The 17,496-nt window shown below is 37.9% G+C and overlaps 1 protein-coding gene across 1 annotated transcript; it reads right to left on the bottom strand.

Moving 5' to 3' along the window:
* Positions 1-9,073: 9,073 nt before the first annotated feature.
* LOC137626197 (uncharacterized) lies at positions 9,074-9,697 on the bottom strand. Its single transcript, XM_068357273.1, has one exon. It carries the CDS (start codon positions 9,695-9,697, stop codon positions 9,074-9,076), a length of 624 nt encoding a protein of 207 aa, XP_068213374.1.
* Between the last annotated feature and the right edge of the window lie 7,799 nt (positions 9,698-17,496).

The following is a 17,496-nucleotide window of genomic DNA, read 5'->3' as shown; positions in this document are numbered from 1 at the left end:
AATGTTTATAACGCTTCCAGGAGACTTTAATCACTGGCTACAACACCACATGAATTAAACACAGACATTTTGAGTCATTGCCTCCTTAAGACAGCCTCTTCAAAGTTTATAACGCTTCCAGGAGACTTTAATAACTGGCTACAACACCACATGAATTAAACAGACATTTTGAGTCATTGCCTCCCTAAGACAGCCTCTTCAATGTTTATAACGCTTCCAGGAGACTTTAATCACTGGCTACAACACCATATGAATTAAACACACAGACATTTTGAGTCATTGCCTCCCTAAGACACCCTCTTCAATGTTTATAACGCTTCCAGGAGACTTTAATAACTGGCTACAACACCACATGAATTAAACACACAGACATTTTGAGTCATTGCCTCCCTAAGACAGACTCTTCAATGTTTATAACGCTTCCAGGAGACTTTAATCACTCACTACAACACCACATGAATTAAACACACAGACATTTTGAGTCATTGCCTCCCTAAGACAGCCTCTTCAATGTTTATAACGCTTCCAGGAGACTTTAATCACTGGCTACAACACCACATGAATTAAAAACACAGACATTTTGAGTCATTGCCTCCTTAAGACAGCTTCTTCAATGTTTATAACGCTTCCAGGAGACTTTAATAACTGGCTACAACACCACATGCAATTAAAAACACAGACATTTTGAGTCATTGCCTCACTAAGACAGCCTCTTCAATGTTTATAACGCTTCCAGGAGACTTTAATAACTGGCTACAACACCACATGAATTAAACACACAGACATTTTGAGTCATTGCCTCCCTAAGACAGACTCTTCAATGTTTATAACGCTTCCCGGAGACTTTAATATCTGGCTACAACACCACATGAATTAAACACACAGACATTTTGAGTCATTGCCTCACTAAGTCAGCCTCTTCAATGTTTATAACGCTTCCAGGAGACTTTAATCACTGGCTACAATGCCACATGAATTAAACACACAGACATTTTGAGTCATTGCCTCCTTAAGACAGCCTCTTCAATGTTTATAACGCTTCCAGGAGACTTTAATAACTGGCTACAACACCACATGAATTAAACACACAGACATTTTGAGTCATTGCCTCCCTAAGACAGCCTCTTCAATGTTTATAACGCTTCCTGGAGACTTTAATAACTGGCTACAACACCACATGAATTAAACACAGACATTTTGAGTCATTGCCTCCCAAAGACAGCCTCTTCAATGTTTATAACGCTTCCAGGAGACTTTAATCACTGGCTACAACACCACATGAATTAAACACACAGACATTTTGAGTCATTGCCTCCCTAAGACAGACTCTTCAATGTTTATAACGCTTCCAGGAGATTTTAATCACTGGCTACAACACCACATGAATTAAACACACAAACATTTTGAGTCATTGCCTCCCTAAGACAGCCTCTGCAATGTTTATAACGCTTCCAGGAGACTTTAATCTCTGGCTACAACACCACATGAATTAAACACACAACCATTTTGAGTCATTGCCTCCCTAAGACAGCCTCTTCAATGTTTATAACGCTTCCAGGAGACTTTAATCACTGGCTACAACACCACATGAATTAAACACACAAAAATTTTGAGTCATTGCCTCCCTAAGACAGCCTCTTCAATGTTTATAACACTTCCAGGAGACTTTAATCACTGGCTACAACACCACATGAATTAAACGCACAAACATTTTGAGTCATTGCCTCCCTAAGACAGACTCTTCAATGTTTATAACGCTTCCAGGAGACTTTAATCACTGGCTACAACACCACATGAATTAAACACACAGACATTTTGAGTCATTGCCTCCCTAAGACAGACTCTTCAATGTTTATAACGCTTCCAAGAGACTTTAATCTCTGGCTACAACACCACATGAATTAAACACACAGACATTTTGAGTCATTGCCTTACTAAGACAGCCTCTGCAATGTTTATAACGCTTCCAGGAGACTTTAATCACTGGCTACAACACCACATGAATTAAACACACAAACATTTTGAGTCATTGCCTCCCTAAGACAGCCTCTTCAATGTTTATAACGCTTCCAGGAGACTTTAATCACTGGCTACAACACCACATGAATTAAACACACAAACATTTTGAGTCAATGCCTACCTAAGACAGCCTCTGCAATGTTTATAACGCTTCCAGGAGACTTTAATCACTGGCTACAACACCACATGAATTAAACACACAGACATTTTGAGTCATTGCCTCCCTAAGACAGACTCTTCAATGTTTATAACGCTTCCAGGAGACTTTAATCACTGGCTACAACACCACATGAATTAAACACACAAACATTTTGAGTCATTGCCTCCCTAAGACAGCCTCTTCAATGTTTATAACGCTTCCAGGAGACTTTAATCACTGGCTACAACACCACATGAATTAAACACACAAACATTTTGAGTCATTGCCTCCCTAAGACAGCCTCTTCAATGTTTATAACGCTTCCAGGAGACTTTAATCACTGGCTACAACACCACATGAATTAAACACACAAACATTTTGAGTCATTGCCTCCCTAAGACAGCCTCTTCAATGTTTATAACGCTTCCAGGAGACTTTAATCACTGGCTACAACACCACATGAATTAAACACACAGACATTTTGAGTCATTGCCTCCCTAAGACAGACTCTTCAATGTTTATAACGCTTCCAGGAGACTTTAATAACTGGCTACAACACCACATGAATTAAACACAGACATTTTGAGTCATTGCCTCCCTAAGATAGCCTCTTCAAAGTTTATAACGCTTTCAGGAGACTTTAATCACTGGCTACAACACCAGATGAATTAAACATACAAACATTTTGAATCATTGCCTCCCTAAGACAGCCTCTTCAGTGTTTATAACGCTTCCAGGAGACTAATCACTGGCTACAACACCACGTGAATTAAACACACAGACATTTTGAGTCATTGCCTCCCTAAGACACCCTCTTCAATGTTTATAACGCTTCCAGGAGAGTTTAATAACTGGCTACAACACCGTATGTATTAAACACACAGACATTTAGAATCATTGCCTCCCTAAGACAGCCTCTTCAATGTTTATAACACTTCCAGGAGACTTTAATCACTGGCTACAACACCGTATGTATTAAACACACAGACATTTAGAATCATTGCCTCCCTAAGACACGCTCTTCAATGTTTATAACGCTTCCAGGAGACTTTAATCACTGGCTACAACACCACATGAATTATACACACAGACATTTTGAGTCATTGCCTCCCCAAGACAGCCTCTTCAATGTTTATAACGCTTCCAGGAGACTGTAATCACTGGCTACAACACCACATGAATTAAACACACAGACATTTTGAGTCATTGCCTCCCAAAGACAGCCTCTTCAATGTTTATAACGCTTCTATGAGACTTTAATAACTGGCTACAACACCACATGAATTATACACACAGACATTTTGAGTCATTACCTCCCAAAGACAGCCTCTTCAATGTTTATAACACTTCCAGTAGACTTTAATCACTGGCTACAACACCACATGAATTATACACACAGACATTTTGAGTCATTGCCTCCCAAAGACAGCCTCTTCAATGTATATAACGCTTCTATGAGACTTTAATAACTGGCGACAACACCACATGAATTATACACACAGACATTTTGAGTCATTGCCTCCCAAAGACAGCCTCTTCAATGTTTATAACGCTTTTATGAGACTTTAATAACTGGCTACAACACCACATGAATTATACACACAGACATTTTGAGTCATTGCCTCCCAAAGACAGCCTCTTCAATGTTTATAACACTTCCAGTAGACTTTAATCACTGGCTACAACACCACATGAATTATACACACAGACATTTTAGGTCATTGCCTTCCAAAGACAGCCTCTTCAATGATTATAACGCTTCCATGAGACTTTAGTCACTGGCTGCAACACCACATGAATTATACACACAGACATTTTGAGTCATTGCCTCCCAAAGACAGCCTCTTCAATGTTTATAACGCTTCTATGAGACTTTAATAACTGGCTACAACACCACATGAATTATACACACAGACATTTTGAGTCATTGCCTCCCAAAGACAGCCTCTTCAATGTTTATAACGCTTCTATGAGACTTTAATAACTGGCTACAACACCACATGAATTATACACACAGACATTTTGAGTCGTTGCCTCCCTAAGACATCCTCTTCAATGTTTATAACGCTTCCAGGAGACTTTAATCACTGGCTACAACACCACATGAATTAAACACACAAATATTTTGAGTCGTTGCCTCCCTAAGACAACCCCTTCAATGTTTATAACGCTTCCAGGAGACTTTAATCACTGACTACAACACCACATGAATTAAACACACAGACATTTTGAGTCATTGCCTCCCTAAGATAGCCTCTTTAATGTTTATAACGCTTTCCAGGAGACTTTAATCACTGGCCACAACACCACATGAATTAAACAAACAGACATTTTGATTCATTGCCTCCCTAAGACACCCTCTTCAATGTTTATTTCGCTTCCAGGAGACTTTAATCTCTGGCTACAACACCACATGAATTAAACACACAGACATTTTGGGTCATTGCCTCCCTAAGACAGCCTCTTCAATGTTTATAACGCTTCCAGGAAACTTTAATCACTGGCTACAACACCACATGAATTAAACACACAGACATTTTGAATTATTGCCTCCCTAAGACAGCCTCTTCAATGTTTATAACGCTTCCAGGAGACTTTAATCACTGGCTACAACACCACATGAATTAAACACACAGACATTTTGAATCATTGCCTCCCTAAGACAGCCTCTTCAATGTTTATAACGCTTCCAGGAGACTTTAATCACTCACTACAACACCACATGAATTAAACACACAGACATTTTGAATCATTGCCTCCCTAAGACAGCTTCTTCAATGTTTATAACGCTTTCCAGAGACTTTAATCACTGGTTACAACACCACATGCAATTAAAAACACAGACATTTTGAATCATTGCCTTCCTAAGACAGCCTCTTCAATGTTTAAAATGCTTTCAGGAGACTTTAATCACTGGCTTCAACACCACATGCAATTAAACACGGACATTTTGAGTCATTGCCTCCCTAAGACAGCCTCTACAATGTTTATAACGCTTTCAAGAGACTTTAATCACTGGCTACAACACCACATGCAATTAAACACAGACATTTTGAATCATTGCCCCCTAAGACAGCCTCTTCAATGTTTATAACGCTTTCAAGAGACTTTATTACTGGCTACAACACGACATGCAATTATTGCACAGCCTCTATAATACTTGCAACGCTTCCAGGAGGCTGAAATCACTGGCGGGTCTTTCCCCAGACATCATCTAGAACTTAAACTTTAGAAAGCACGAACTCATATATTGCATATCTCCACCACAATCACAGGAATTACTAATGACTACGTCCTTTTGAAATTATGCAGGTTAAGAGACTTCCTTGACACACATGGTGCTGAATTTTTTAATAAAATATTTGTCATTAATCATATGCAAATTATAGAGACAAAACCTTACCCTTCTCCAAAATTCATGCGAAAATATAAAAATACAACGAGATTTAGATTCATCAGTAAATCTACACTGTTAAAAATTGGCCGTGAAAAACGGTAAAAATCCTGGAATAAATGTTGCCGGGCATTTACCGTATTGAAAACTGATATATTGACGTAAATGAGTGATATTGCGGTCACCAACCTGTAAAAGATAATAACAAAGCAGGGTAAACATTACGGTCACCTATATTTTTTGTTAGACGAACTTTATCCCTGCCGAACATTTGCTACGAACTTTTTGCCTACGAAAAAAATAATTAAAATTTCCCCTACGAATTTTTCAAATCGAACTTTCATCGTTACGAAAATTTTACATTTACATAAGTTCAGTTAGACATAGGAATTCCTAGCACACCTTGCTCTGAGAGAGTTGCATCCTGTCGCACCCTTACCTCAGGACGATTTCCTGTGTGTATCCCCACTCACCACCTCTGTTATCTTTCCCTGCACTATATTTTTAGTTACTCACTGAGAGGTAAGGGTTTGACAGGGTACACTTCTTCGGAGCGAGTTGTGCCAGGTACTCCTGTGTCCGACTATACTTTGTACCATACGAACATTGCATACGGGCGTGTGCATACTTTTTCAAACGAACTCTACCCCATACGAACATTTGCTTACGAATAACTGCGTTTAGTACTACATTTATGCATACAAACTATTTCCATACGTACTTTGGTCCAGAATCGTTGTCGGTAAGCTCATGTATACCAGCTCATGTATATATATATATATATATATATATATATATATATATATATATATATATATACATATATATATATATATATATATATATATATATATATATATATATATATTATAAGATGGTCCCGTGTCCGGGAACCAAGCATATATATATATATATATATATATATATATATATATATATATATATATATATATATATATATATATATATATATATATATATATACTGTGTATATATATATATATATATATATATATATATATATATATATATATGTATATATATATTTATATGTCAGACTGCCAGGCTATACAACCTCTCGAGTTCCAAACTCACCTGTTTATTTTTACATTAAATTTGTTACACTTGAAAATATTAATACCCAAACTCTGAGACAGTTATATAACTCCCAGACAGCAATATATGAAACACTGAATATCCAAAGGTCTCTTAAGTACACTCAAAATAAAACTGGGTAATTGTCCTTAAGACTTATTTAAAACAAATCTTACTTCGATTCTTTAATAGGATACGAACGAGTATGTAATAAACACATTATTGAAATAATACACTCTTTAGAAAAACAAATATATCCTACGCCTATTGACGCTAAGGGCTCGGTTAGATTTCGTCAGTCGTCTCTATCTTGAGCTTTTGAATCAATAGTCCTCCATTCATCATCTCCTACTTCACATTTCATAGTCCTCATCCATATGTATATACCCTGTACTGGAGACCTTTTGGCAAAGGCCTCTTTCTTCCATTTTGGCGAATGTTTGTTTGATGGCTACTCAACGATCCAGTGCCAGACACCTGAATCTGGTGAACACTGGGGGCCTCGTCATCTTGATATGGTGATAAATAGCATGTTTGGCGAAGTTCTGGATGGAAGACTTCCGGGTACGACGTGAGGAGGTGAGCGTAGGCATCCATCGGTGCATTGATGTGGAGAGCGAGTTTGGAAGGAGCAGGTTGAAGAGGTGTCAACAAGTATGAGTCTGCGTTGACTTAGTGCTGGTGAGATACATCAACCAGGTGGTGGAAATGAGAGAGGAAATCCGCTACTAGAATTGGCAATGTGACCTCAGCAACGAGAAACTTCCATAAATATTTGGCACTTCCAAACGATATTGTGAGTGTTTTATACCCCTAGGTGGGGATCGCAGATCTGTTGGCACCTATCAGGCGGACGTCGGCAGGCTTAGACAGGCTACGTCATATCCTGGAGAAGTGGAGAGTGGCCTTGGTAGAAGAGAACGGGAAGCACCTGTGTCTACCAAATATTGCACGCCCGTATCTGCATCATGTAAAAAGAAGAGATTAGTGACAGAGGAGACCACTGCCAAAAGTGATGGCCTACTTACACATTTTTGGCCACTGGCAACTTTTCATACATTTCTTCGCAACAGCCCAAATCTGGACTAATAGTAGCATAACTGCGGCTGATGGACGTCAGTAAGTGGCTGTAGAGGTCGTTGGTTGGAGCATGAGTGAGTGGTGGCATATGTGGGTGGTGGACAGCTTTGTTGCCGCTCCAGCATGTGACAGGGTGGGTGTGTATGTGCTACCACATTCATGTCAGCCTCGGTCGATGTTGAATAGTTGTCTTCATCCTCAAGAGTGGAGGTGTTAATTGAGATCTTGAAGGTAGTAAAGTAGCTGTCCATAAGGGCGTCAACTTTGGTCATTAGGTCCTTCATAGGCAAGGTATCGACATCGGGGATGGCAGCGCATACAAGTTCGGGTAGACGTCGTACGAAGTAGGTTCACCTGCCAAGGAGAGCCGTCTGTTGCTGGATGCAGGCGAGCGATACTGGTCATTTCCCTGAGACCAAGCGAAGCCTTTGGTCCCCAGTGGTTGTTGAGAGAGCTGAAAATGTTTGGCTATAAGGGCGTCTGGTGATGGCGAGTACTGTTTGAGGGGGGTCGTATGCTATTGGGGTGTCCTTTTACTCACAAAGCCAATCTTCTATTTCCAGGAAACTGTTCTTGGTGATCGCCGCGAGAACATACTCTGCTTTAGTGCTTGAGCAATTCACACCTTTAATGTCCCCGGTGTGTGAGGCACCTTTAGATGATAACTGAGAGGCGAGGTGAATGCAACTAAACTTTATTTAATAGACATCGAGTTTATATACAAGGACCTCTGAGCAGGAACTTCACAAAAATTTAAACACAATAAAACACAAGCTATCATGCTTACACAAGTTAGTCTATTAACAGTGCAGGGAAGAGCGTGTGATAAGATAGAAAAAACAAAACCATTGCAGTGTATGAGTGTGTATGGAATGCGTGCGATACACTTCTTTCCTTAGTTTGACTCAAAACATCTCTCAAATAATTTTTATATTCCTTATCAACCTCCAGATATTGTCAACTTTCTCTCAGCTTGCTGTCCAGCCTTTCTTCCTCTTTTGATTGCTTTGATTATTGGAAGAGATACCTTTACACCATCACTGCGATTGGGGTTATTTTCAGGTCCAGTTATGGGAGATATGGTGGTTTTGTCAACTACTCGATAATATTTGAACTTATGATATATCAATATTATTGCCACATTGAAATGTTGGGGGCAGGACTGTATAATTCTTACAGATTCTTATAGACGTTTTCCTGGAAGAGGCCCTAGGGGGCCTGTGGCTCCAGTATGGTAGTCAGGACACTATGTGGGTGGCGGTGGCACGTGGTGCTTATCTGAGCTTTATAATTGAATTTTTGATCCTGTGTTTTCCAAAATTTATCAAGTCTTGACTCAAACTGTGTCACTGTCTCTGAGTGTACCACCTCGTCCGGCAAATTGTTCCAAACGTTAACCACGCGGTTGGTAAGGAGTATTTGCAACTGTTCAGCCTGGCTCTTGTCTTGAGTAATTTCTTATCATGGCCCCTTGTCACACTATCCTCCCTCATCCTGAAAAGACCCTCAGTACACTCCTTATCATATTTGTTGTTGACGATCTTAAATGTTTCAATCTGATCTCCTCTCGATCTCCTGTACGCTAATGATGGTAGATCTAATCTCTTAAGTCTCTCCTCATATGGCAGTTCCTTGAGACATGGCACCAGTTTCGATGCTCTCCTTTGCACATTTTCTATTGCATCGATATCCTTGATAAGATGTGGGCACCACACTTGGTTGGCATATTCTAGGTGTGGCCGTACCAAGGATATGAAGAGAGGCTTAAATGTTGCCGGTTCCAGGTGTACAAAAGTTCTCCTAATGAGGCCCACTATCTTATTTGCCTTCTCTATTTTCTCAGCCAGATGGTCAGCAAAAGTAAGTTTGTCGTCTATGACTACACCAATGTCTCTTTCCGTTCTGGTTTTGCTGATGTTGTTGTACATGATGTAGCCATTATCGTCTCCTGAGGTGTTGCCAATTCTCATGTATTTGCTCTTCTCTGGATGGAAGAACAAAAGCCATTTCTCTGTCTATTTTCTAAGCTCGTCTAAGTCCCCCTGCAGTCTGTTGCAATCTTCCACGTCCTAAATCCTCCTGAACACTTTAGTGTCGTCAGCATACAAAAACACCTCGCTGCCGTGCTTAACCACTTCAGGTAGATCATTTATGAACAGAACAAACAGCAAAGGACCCAGTACCGAGCCCTGGGGTACTCCACTAATAACCTCTTCCCAATATGATGCCTCACCGTTCACTAAAACCCTCTGCCTTCTCCCTGTTAAGAAACCCTGGATCCAGTTCAGTAACTTCCCTTGGATATTATAACTGGCAACATTTTTCATCAGCCTTTTGTGTGGTACGCGGTCAAAAGCCTTCATGAAGTCACAGTAAACCACATCCACTGCCATCCCCTCATCAAGTGCACACGTCCAGTTATCCAACACTTTAATGAGCTGTAATGCTGTTGATCTCCCAGATATAAATCCAAACTGTCTCTTGCTAAACATGTTGTTTTCCTTCATATGTGTTAATATTTCTTCTCTGAGTAGTGATTCCATAAGCTTATAAATGACACTTGTAAGGCTGACCGGTCTGTATTTTCCAGGATCTTTCCTATTTCCTTTTTTGAATAAGGCAGTAATATGTGCAATTCTCCATTCCTCTGGTACCACACACTGGCCGTTGAGTTCCAGGGCTGGACTGGATTCTAGGAGTGGAAGCGTAGACATCCTATCTTGCTTGCCTGCCAGGATAATTAGAGTGGGGATGATTGTATTCTTGAAATGGTCTGAGTTCCACCAAGCAGGTTTGCCTTATGCTTAAGCCACTTTAATGATGGTGGTACAGTTGGCTTCATTAATTCCGTTAAACTTCACAGGAGGCTAAAGAGACATCTGATAGCTGCACATTGTATCCACCAGTTACACCTGAGCCACCTAAATTTCTTTTGTATAATTCTTAGGACGAATAAGTAAAGAGGGCTAGGTACAGAGTATATAGTTTGTGTTAGGTGTAGTAAAGTTTAGTTGATATCAAGTCCAATACAGTTTTAAGATAAATACAGTATTAAATTAAGAACCATATCAAGATAGGTGTAGAACACTATTAAGTGATGTATAAAGTTCAGTTTACTGTGATAATAATATAAATGAGCATATCTATAAATTATTTATCATAGGTATTGTATCTACTTAAAGACTTTAAGAGACGAAGGACAGACAATTAATGAATAATGGTGTGATAAAAACAGAAATTGATTGTTGAAAGTTTTCGAGGAAGTAATGCAAATTACAAGGTAGAGCATGCTAAGTATTCCAGTATTGATAGTGAAGTCCAAAAAAAAGTCAGGAACGACTGGAGAGAATATTTAGACAGGAAAGCTGGTTAAGCTGACAAAGATATGAATTCAGGGAGTGGTTATGGTGTAAGAATTCCTCATAGAATTATTGATGAAATCTCTACTGGGCCAAAGAAGAAGAAGCATATAACCATCAAAAAGAGAGATGGATTTGTTATAACAGAAGATGAAAAAGGGCAACGTTGGATGGAATAGTGTAGTGAGGTCATGAATAGGAGATATGAAGGGAATCATTTGATTGATATACCTGAAGCTAAGGAAGACCTTGATGTGCCCATAAATGAATTCAGTGTGTTTGAAGTCGAAGCTATAATAAAAAAAACTAAAGAGATGGAAAGCCCCTGGATATGATGGAATAACTGCTGAGATGATTTTTGCTGAAAATAAATTGACTCCCAGATTATTTTGTACAATATGGCGTGAAGAGGCAAAACCTGATGAATGGAAGCTGGGAGTTTTGGTGAAAATCGAAAAAAAAATGAGATCTGACTAATAGCAATAATTACAGAGGCATTACACTTACGTCAGTTGTCATGAAGATGTGTAGTATGCTCATTCTAAAGATATGAGAGAAAAAGAATGAAAAGCTGAGAGATGAACGAGCAGGATTTAGAAAAAGTAGAAGTTGTACTGACTGAATTTTCATTTTTAGTCATGTGGTACAGCAATGTGAAGAATATAGAAACCCACTTTTGATGTCATTTGTGGACTATGAAAAAGCCTTTGATAGTGTGCACTGGTCAATTTTGTGGAGAGTCCTGTATTGTTATGGAGTTCCTCTTAAATATGTAAATTTGATTAATTCTGCCCATGAGCATAGCAATTACAATGTAAAGTTGATGTTAGTGGAGTCCTCTCAAATTAATTTCCAGTGAACAGTGGAGTACTCTAAGGGAAAGTGTTGTCACCTATGTTGTTTACCCTCCTTGATTTTTTAATGCATAGAACAGTTGAGGATGGTGAAGGATTGGACTGGATTGGTAACAGGAAATTAACTGGTATAGAGTATGCTGATGACGCTGTCCTTATTAGCAGAACACCACAGGACTTGCAAAACCTGCTTACCAGAATGCATAAAATATCACATGTGGCTGGGCTTAAGGTAAATAGAAGAAAGACAGAGATGGTGAGAACACAATATGCAATGGAAGATGAAATATCCTTTGAAGAAGAAAGGCTTAATAAGGTAGAATTATTTAAATATTTAAGAACTATGATCTCTATTACAGGATTTTTAGAATTTGAGTTTAATGAAGGATTTTATTAAAGAGAAATTAGACAATGGCTAGGTTAAGTAAAATGTGGAAATCAAATCACCGGACATTACATATAAAGATCAGGGTATATATCATTTTAGTGAGATTGGTATTACTGTATGGACATGAGTCGTGGTATGACAATGAAACAATATCCAACAGATTTTGTAGACTTTAAAACAAAGCCCCCAGAAGAATAGTGGGATTTAAATGGCAGGACAGGATTAAAAATAAAAGTATAAGAGAGATTATTCGATTGCCTTATGTGGATGAGATCATGATGAGGGGTACAGGGAGATGTTTTGGGCATGCTTTTCACATTAAATCACCAAACTTTCAACTGGGCTCCTCAAGGCGCTAGAAGAGTTGGAAGACCCAGGCCTACATTGCTGAGGACTATGAAACGTGAAGTAGGAGATGATGAATGGAGAAGTATTGATTTAAAAGTTCAAGATAGAGACGACTGGTGAAATCTGACCCAGGCCCTTTGCGTCATTGTACTTACTAATTTACTTGTACAAATGCATGTTTTATGCTCAGTCCTGTACAATAAGATTTTTTTCTTAATACATATAGCCACTAACAGCAAATACCCTGAATTTTGTTTTGATTTGTAGCCCTACTTGTATGAGTTTCCAATGAAGGTTAGAAAAAATATGTAAATAACAGGTAAGAAGAATTGATAAGCATTTGCTATTAAGGGAATGTAAATAATTTTGTGAAGGAGTGGGTGAATATCAGAGGTCTGGAAAAGATGTTAGAGGTATGACTCAGGTTGTTGGTTTATTGTTACCTGGTTTCTTTGATTAGCCGATGGATTGTAAGTTGGCGTACAGTTGTAAAACGAGGTGGTGGAAACCTTAGAAGTTTGTTTGTGTATCCGGAGCAGTGAAGGGTTATGACTTATGATTTACCTAGATAGACAAACATAGTCGCAGTCTCTGTCGGCTCTATAATGCTCTTAGTATCAATCACCCAGAACGAACAAAAAAAAAATGGTAATGACTTTTAAAGCTGGTCAGGTACTTTATTTTAATGCAGGAATCTTACATCCTTGGATTTAACTGGTTTTATACTCTCTCCATTGGTGAACAATGGAATAGAAGTTGAATAATATTAATTTGTGGCAGGTAGCGACTAGGTCCTAACAGAAATACGGGCTGGACATTACTGGTTTATTACCGCGGCATAACAAGCTCAAATACAAACAGTTGAAGAAAACAATGACAAAAACTTTAATAAAATGTAATATGCAATGGCAGATTTTTCTGTTATCAGAGAGAGAGAGAGAGAGAGAGAGAGAGAGAGAGAGAGAGAGAGAGAGAGAGAGAGAGAGAGAGAGAGCTAAATCTAACTTCAACTCAACTCTAGATCTACTCCAAAATTCAACTCAATCTACAACTCCTACTCCAACACTAGTTTCATTTTAACTCCAACTCCAACACCAATCGCATTTCAACGTCTGAGCGTGTATGAAATACACGTTCTTTACAAACCCCAACAGTTACGCCCAATTGTGAAAGAAATTGAGCATATGAGATAAATTTAGCAAGCTTCTGCAATGCGCCAAAGCCTTTCAGGGATGGGACTTACTAACACCCTATTTGGCTGTCCTGGATTAGAATGCCTTTGGGAATTAACACAAACTAACGGGGTTGGGAGTCTTTTTACCATCCATTTAAGAACGGGTGACCTTGCTAAAGTCCAGAATGGGAATGGATTAAGGTCTGGCAAAAGTAAGCCAGCCTGTAAAGCAGAACAAGACAAAATATGTTGTTTATCTTCCTAACTCTTTTCCAGCAAACTTTAGTTTCTTGAGAGTAAAGGGGTCTAGGTAATGCTCATGAGCTAGGTAGTGGGGATCATCTGAGATGACCGTTTATAAATAAACATGAAAAATTATTATCTCTTGCTAAAAAGAAGGGATTATGAAACGTGAAGTAGGAGATGATGAATGGAGAAGTATTGAATTAAAAGCTCAAGATAGAGACGACTGGCGAAATCTAACCGTGGCCCTTTGCGTCAAAAGGTGTAGATGATGATGATAATGAAAAAGGTAGCAATACGTTGCTCCACATATCGTAATTTCTAGTTGTTTTAAGGTTATTTTCCCTATGTAATAGACAACTAATCCCTGGCTTCACACACACACACACACACACACACACACACATATATATATATATATATATATATATATATATATACATATATATATATATATATATATATGTGTGTGTGTATATATACATATATGTACACGTATATATATATATATATATATATATATATATATATATATATATATATACAGTATATATATATATATATATATATATATATATATATATATATATATACAGTATATATATATATATATATATATATATATATATATATATATATATATATATTTCATAATCTTTCCGTTCACACTCAGATCTCCCGTCCCTCGGGTAGGGGGGAGAGGGAGTAGTCACCCGTTAGTGAGAGGCAGGTACGTGTGTGTGCTACTGCTAATCTATCTAAATATTTAACCATCATTTTTTGCCGGCTCGCTTGTAGGACGCAAACACGAAGTCGTAATATTACTCTAAAATCAACAGTTGTAATCCGAAATCGGTTTCAGTCACCAGAAATATTTCATATAAAACTTTCGTTGTAAGATGAAATCGTGGGGAACTACAAAAGTTCAGACATGCAATGGATGATTCTATGTTGAACACAGTTACAGTTACAGTGTAGGGGGATAGGAAAGGTGGGGGAGGGGAGGTGGAATTAGGATTCTGGAAGGATTGAAGGGGAAAGTCTTAAAATGAAGTACACGGGGGCGGGGGGGGGGGGGTGAAAAGATTGGGGCAGACCGTCAACATTATGCCTTTTGGACTACCAGAAGGTGATTTCTGTTTCCAGCCTCCGTGGGACTTGTGTTTTCATGATTATTTCTGTTCCAGGGTTTGTTTCTTCATTTGTTTATTTACCTTTTTGTTTGTTTTTGATACTCTATATTTGGTGCGTCCTGAGCAATGAATGGAGCTATCCTTTTCCACCAGGAATATTCGTTTTGGGTGTCTAATTTCCTCACTTTTTGTTGCAAGGTCTGGGTAAATGTTTTTAAATCTTTCCCTTCTATGGTACCTGATATTAACTGATTCAAGACTGTGTATATTATTAAGTGTTTTGCTGTTTCCATGATTATTATTATTGTTGTTGTTGTTGTTGTCATCATTGTTATTATTATTATTATTATTATTGTTGTTATGGTTTTGGTTTTGGCCATGAATGTTTCTTATGTTTCCATTTTTAGAATTTTTGTAGGGTTTTCATCTTTGAGCGCTTGTTCATGCTGGTGCTATTGGATATTCAAATAGAAGTCTTATCAGGCTTTTATAGAGATTTATTCTTATGTTTTTATCCAATAGTTTGAAACGTTTTAATGCCACTTTTGTGTGTTTTGCCAGTTGGAGATTTTGTTTGATATGTCAGATTATGCCTGTTCTTTTAATAGAAAGACCTAGGATTTTAACTTCGTTGTTGAATGGAATATTTGTGTTGTATACTATTATTGGTGCTGGTTTGCTTTTTGATACAGATATTAGTTGGAATTTGCTGCTGCTTGTTTTCATTTTCCACTTATTTTCGTAATCATTTATTCTTTTGATCTCTTTTGTGTTTTTATTTTAATTTTTCTTTTGTTATTTGAAGGGTGCATTATTATTTTTGTTATGTCATCTGCATAGACATAGTTTATGGCATATTCGGGGGTGCTTGGTATATCTGCTGTGTGGATCTAAAATGCGTGGGGGATAGTATGTCCCCCTGTGGTACCCCACTTTTTGTATCTATTGTTTCATCCAGTTTTCCATATCTGCTCCGTATTCTGACGGTTCTGTCTTTAATGTAGCTTGAGGGGCGTTTTTCCATTATTATTGGTATTTTCAGTTGGGGTATTTTATATTTGAGACCGTCATGCCTTACTTTATCAAATGCCTTTGAGATATTTCTGCAGATTATATTGCATTGGTGTTTTTTATTTAGTTGGTTCATGGCTATTGTTTAATAAATTGCCATAAGAGCAGTTTCATTACTTCTCCCTGTCCTGAAACCGTGTTGATATTTGTACGATTTATTGTCACTTTTAGGAATCTCCTTAGTCTTGTGTTCAAGATTTTTTTCAAACACTTTTCCTTGTATTTCCATCAGTGTAATTGGTTCTTATGTTTGCTGCCTGTTTTGGGTCTTCCCCTGTTTAGGGAGGAAGTATGAGAATTCCTTCTTTGTTTGGTTTTGGGCATTGAGAATGTAAGGTTTAGTATATGTTGGAGTCTTTTCCATACCACCATTTATGCGGCTTTTTCCTGGTGTTTTGTATTTAAATGATTTCACTGCTTTCAGTATCTCATGTACTTTAGTGTCGGCTGTCAGGTAATTGTTTTCATCCAGTCTTTGCAGATCTGGATTTTGATAGGGGTTTATTCTTTCCCTATTTTCTTGTAGGAAGTTGAGGACTACTTTTTCTGTGTCCCTATCGAAATTTGCATTATCTTGATCTGTAATTTCGAATGTACTTGCCCATGTTTCAGTTACTAACTTAATTTGGTCTTCAACGTCTTCTATTTTATCACCATTACTGTTGATCAAGTATGGCATTTCTAATTTTGGTTTTCCCAGTAATTTTCGTATTTTTCCCCAGAATTTTTCTTGGTCTTAGTATGTTTGTCCCATTTTTATTATCGTGTTGTTCCAGTTTTCTCTGTTTAATCTATTGGATTCTTCAACCATTTCATTTTGGATGTGTCTTATTAAGTTGTAAGTTACCCTTATCCATCTATATGTGTTTGTTTGTACGTAATTTAATTGTTGAGTGATTAGTTTCAGGTAGTTGCTATCTGGGGTGTGTTTGTGGTATGTTATGCTTCTTATTGCAGAAACTGCTTCTATTGTTTCTGAGATGCCTGACATCCATTTGTTTATTTCTGAGTTTATTGTGTTTTCTGTTATGGTTTCATTGTTGTTCAAGTCTATTTCTTGTTCCTGTGTGGCTACTTTCCTAGTTATTGTATCTTTAGAGATTTCCCAATTAGCTTTCTTAATGTTGAACAGGCCGACATAATTCTCTTTTTTATAGGTTATATATAGCATTTCTATTTTAATATTGTTAATTGTTTAT

Source organism: Palaemon carinicauda, chromosome 33, assembly GCF_036898095.1.
Source record: "Palaemon carinicauda isolate YSFRI2023 chromosome 33, ASM3689809v2, whole genome shotgun sequence".
NCBI lineage: Eukaryota > Metazoa > Arthropoda > Malacostraca > Decapoda > Palaemonidae > Palaemon > Palaemon carinicauda.
Note: the sequence above shows the minus strand (reverse complement) of the source record. Positions and strands in the feature narration are given on the sequence as shown.

What these genes read in the sequence shown, in the direction of transcription:
- LOC137626197 (XM_068357273.1), bottom strand. Translation starts at nt 9,697, where the DNA reads ATGAGAATTGGCAACACCTCAGGAGACGATAATGGCTACATCATGTAC.